Below are 3,788 nucleotides of genomic sequence, written 5' to 3'. Positions count from 1 at the left end.
YCCTTTAACTGAGTCCCTTTCCTCATCTGTAGAAGGACAGTGAGGAAACTTGTTCCTAGCCCACCTCAGAAGTGGCACAGATTCTGTGAAAGCACAGATCCTGCCCTGTGCTTTCACCTTTGCTGTATCTCACGCTGCTGCTGCTCTCACTGACAGCAAAAATCCGACATTTCTCATCGCCTCGGTACACACACAYGACTTTTGAGAGGCAGTAAGCAAACAAATATAATGGCACACCAAAAAACAAAAAAGGCAAGAAAAAAAGAAAAGGCACACAGCCACCTGCTGTGAGTTTATTTTGACAAAATGTCATTTAGGTGCAGTAAGCCACGATCGTGTCTCCAGCGCGGCTGCAAACAGAGCGGAGCCAAATGGATAAACAAACCCAGGGGCAGAACGCGGCTCCTCTCGCTGGGTTAGGGGCTGGCGGAGAGGGGGAGCATCTTCGGGTGGGCTTGCGGAGAGGGGGAGCATCTTCGGGTGGGCTTGCGGAGAAGGGGAGCATCTTCGGGTGGGCTTGCGGAGAGCTCTGCGCCCTCTCTGCCGACCCCGGCGGGCAGGGAGGAGCCGGCGGCTCTCCCGGCATCCTGCGGGATGCTCCGGAGCGCAGCGATGCGGAGGAGGGGGGCTGCGGGAGGGGACCGGGAGGCGTGTGCCTGCCTGGAAAAGGGCATTTCTCGCCTTACCCGCACAAGCCGATGCCTTCCCTGCCGAAGCGGTTAAACGGGGGAGAGCGGCAGCCCGGCTGGCAGATTCCTGCCCTGTGATATGCCAGCCACAGGGTGACGCAAGGGCTGCGAGGCTCCAACTAACAAGCCATTTTCACCTGCGTAATAAGCGCTAGTGGAGATACGGCAGCGGCGGCGGCGGCTCCCGGTCCCCGCAGCCGGCCAGACCCGCAGCATCAGCCAGCCCGGCGGCCACCGCAGCCTTTCCGGTGGCCCCCGCTGCAATCCCGAGAGCCGGAGATCAGCGGCCGCCTYGCAGGCAGCATGTCAGCCCCGCCGGACCCCCAGGACCTGCTGCTGGCGGGCAGCGGGGTGCACTGGGCTGCGGACGGGGCGGAGCAGTACGGGACCGGGGCTCCGCTGCGGGATGGAGATGGGGCTCAGCAGCGGGAACAGCTGGGTTTCGGCTCCGCCAGGGAACACCCGCCCGTTACCATGGCGACTGCATCCCCAGGTAAAAGGCGAGGGGTACCCAGGGATGCTCAACAAAGGGGCCCTGGCAGCAGCGTGCTCCCGGTTGTCTCGGTCCCGACCCTTTCTGTGTTTTTCTCCCAGCCTGGCTGCTTGGGAACATTGCTAACGAGTTAGCGAGCGCATGTGGGGAAACAGAAAATAACGAGGAATYGCGGCCTTTGCAAATAGTTATTTTTTGCTGATGTGGGGGAGGGGGGACTCAGGAGCCAGCCAAGTTCCCTAAAGCAGTTCTTTGCAGTTTGTTAGGCACAAGACACCCAGATTTCAGGCAAATGTTGGAGGGCATTTGATTTCACCTGACTTGATGTGGATCTGTCCTCATTTGTCATACACCTGTTCATCTCTGGAGTGACAGATCTCAAGATAACAGACGGAGTTACTTCAGCTATTCCCCCTGCACCTGGAATTCCTACGTGGCCCCTTATGTTATTTCAACATGCAGCTCTTAATGGAGTACCTATTCAGATGTGTTCAGTACCTATTCAGAACCTATTCAGTACCTATTCTGAAGTGTTTGTACATTTTGTGCATGCTTTTGGGACTTGTTCATTTATTTTGTGGACCTTTTGCTTGCTGTGTTTTCYGCCTTTTGCATTTTGAGGTGTGTTCGACTTTAGGTGCATTTTGTTTAGGCTCTGCAGGTTCATTGATTTTCAGTTTATTTTTTGGGATGTGTTCCATTTCCCTTGGTTTAGGGTGGCTTTCTTCAGTAGGTATTAAATAGMAGGTGTATATCTGTTAATGAACCCCAGAGGGCTTCAGCTTCTGAAGCTGTAGTTCCCAGCAGAAATGTTTGGGGAAAAATGACTCTTYCCTTCTTCGTGACACTTCCCTCCTTTCTTTCTCGATTGCTGCCTGCCAGAGAACCCAAACAGCCAGAAACCCCAGCCCTGGGGGAGCTGATATATCCCATGTAGACTCCTCTTCCCTGGGAAGTGGACGTTCCCATTACACAGCCTAAAGCATTCAACTTGTCTTGASTAAGTTGAGGGTCAGGGCTCGGGACAGGAATCGATCTCTGTTACGCAATAGCTGCAGGAGCATTAGGAGCTGCGATTTTGGGTTGAGTCCCTTTTAATCCCCTCCAGTCAATCAGCACAAAGAGTAGCTGGCCAGGAGCAGCACAGTCTGTGTGGCTGCGTGTGTTCCTGTGCTCACAGCCACACGCGTGGTTTTGCAGGGTCTGAGTGTGYCTCCCTGCCTGCTGTGTGCTCCCAACATGGATGTTTCCCTGCTGCCTTTCTGTCTGCTTGATGTGCCCGAGTTCAGGAGTGGAACGGGATCTAACGCCCCTCGGCTGATGTGGGAAATGTTTGGCTGTTTTGTAGCTCTGGGCAGGCAGCTAATCTGCTGATGTGCTGCTCATTCGCCGAGCTGAGTGTTGGGTTGTGGAACGTGACTTTCTACTGGAGGCACAGGCAGATGGCTGGGAATGCCAGGCTGCTCGAGTGGGTGCAAACAGGGGCAGGGTTGGGGTCTCCAGGTAGAGCTGCCTCAACCACATTCTGACAAAGAAGGAGGGAAAAGAACCTTGTGATGCTTTTTTTTTTTTTTGGTTTTTTTTTTTGGTTCGCTGATGGATAAAAATATGGCCATGCTGAATCTGAAGCGTACAGAACAAAGAGGGGTGGTCTCTTAAACTGTAAATCACCATTAAATGGAATCTCTGAGAAACTGCTTGCTTTTTATGAAGGCTTCTTCAGGCTTGACAGGTTCTGTAGATTTACACTTAGAGAATGTGGAATAGACAGACAGAAAGAAAACAAAAAGAAGAAAGGGAAGAAAGAAGTAAGAAAGAAAAAGAGACGCAAAGAAAATTTTCAGCTTTTGGAATCCTCTGCAAAGGGGCTTCAGACGTGTTTGCTTGCTCGTGTCAAACCGTGGCAAGGTGGAGGCAGAGTGAGTGACACAGACCTTTCTGTGGTGTTTGCTGGCTGCAGACTGTCAGCCTGTCAAGCCAGCAGTACCATAAGAGCACTAACGTGCTTTAAACATTTCCCATTTTGTTTTGCCTGCTCCATAAAGAGCCGTTGTGTGGCTGTGTGCGTGTCTGGCTGGCCATGGCAGGCAGAGCAGCATCCCAAGCAGTGCAGCCCTGCTCACGCAGTCTCCCTCTGTTTGTGGCTGCAGCAGCTGTAATTCTGCTCCACGCTACCTAGAGAGCCACGACTGCCGCCCCCTTCACCGGGGGAAGTAAATAATTTCCTTGTTCTCCCCGTGTGACTAAGTATTCATAAGTTTCTGAATAAGAAGACTGTCATATCGTTGAATATCTGAAAGTGTCAAGTTTTTTTCAGAAAACTCTTTATTCCTCCTGCTCGGAGAGAGATTCCTGCTTGTTCCTAAGCCATAGGAATGGACCCAGCGGGAGATACAGGGCTCAAGCTTTTTTTACAGCACTGCCATAGTCTGTTGTAAACTCAAAACACTCCTGACACAATGGGCCATCTGGGGACACTTTAGACCAGGAGCAATCCATCCAAACAAGAGTGAACTGGATGGAATAATTTTCAGGTAGCTTCCCAGCCCATCCTGTATCTTCCTCCACCTGTCAGACCGGTCTTCTTTTTTCTTTTCTTTTTTTTT

General features: G+C 52.1%; 1 protein-coding gene across 1 annotated transcript in view; it reads left to right on the top strand.

The window, feature by feature from the left end:
* The first annotated feature begins 977 nt into the window (after positions 1-977).
* The window catches only part of RTN1 (reticulon 1), a 116,846-nt gene continuing 114,035 nt past the window's right edge, over positions 978-3,788 (top strand). Inside the window, exon 1 of the mRNA XM_057381256.1 lies at positions 978-1,182. Within this exon, the coding sequence (XP_057237239.1) occupies positions 993-1,182 (190 nt within the window). The 5' untranslated portion in view covers positions 978-992. The remainder of the gene's footprint in view (positions 1,183-3,788) is intronic.

The sequence above is a fragment of the Malurus melanocephalus genome, unplaced genomic scaffold, assembly GCF_030028575.1.
Source record: "Malurus melanocephalus ecotype Western Australia unplaced genomic scaffold, MMel_1.1 scaffold_502, whole genome shotgun sequence".
NCBI classification, from domain to species: Eukaryota; Metazoa; Chordata; class Aves; order Passeriformes; family Maluridae; genus Malurus; species Malurus melanocephalus.
The sequence above is the reverse complement of the archived record's forward strand: the minus strand, read 5'-3'. Positions and strand labels throughout refer to the sequence as shown.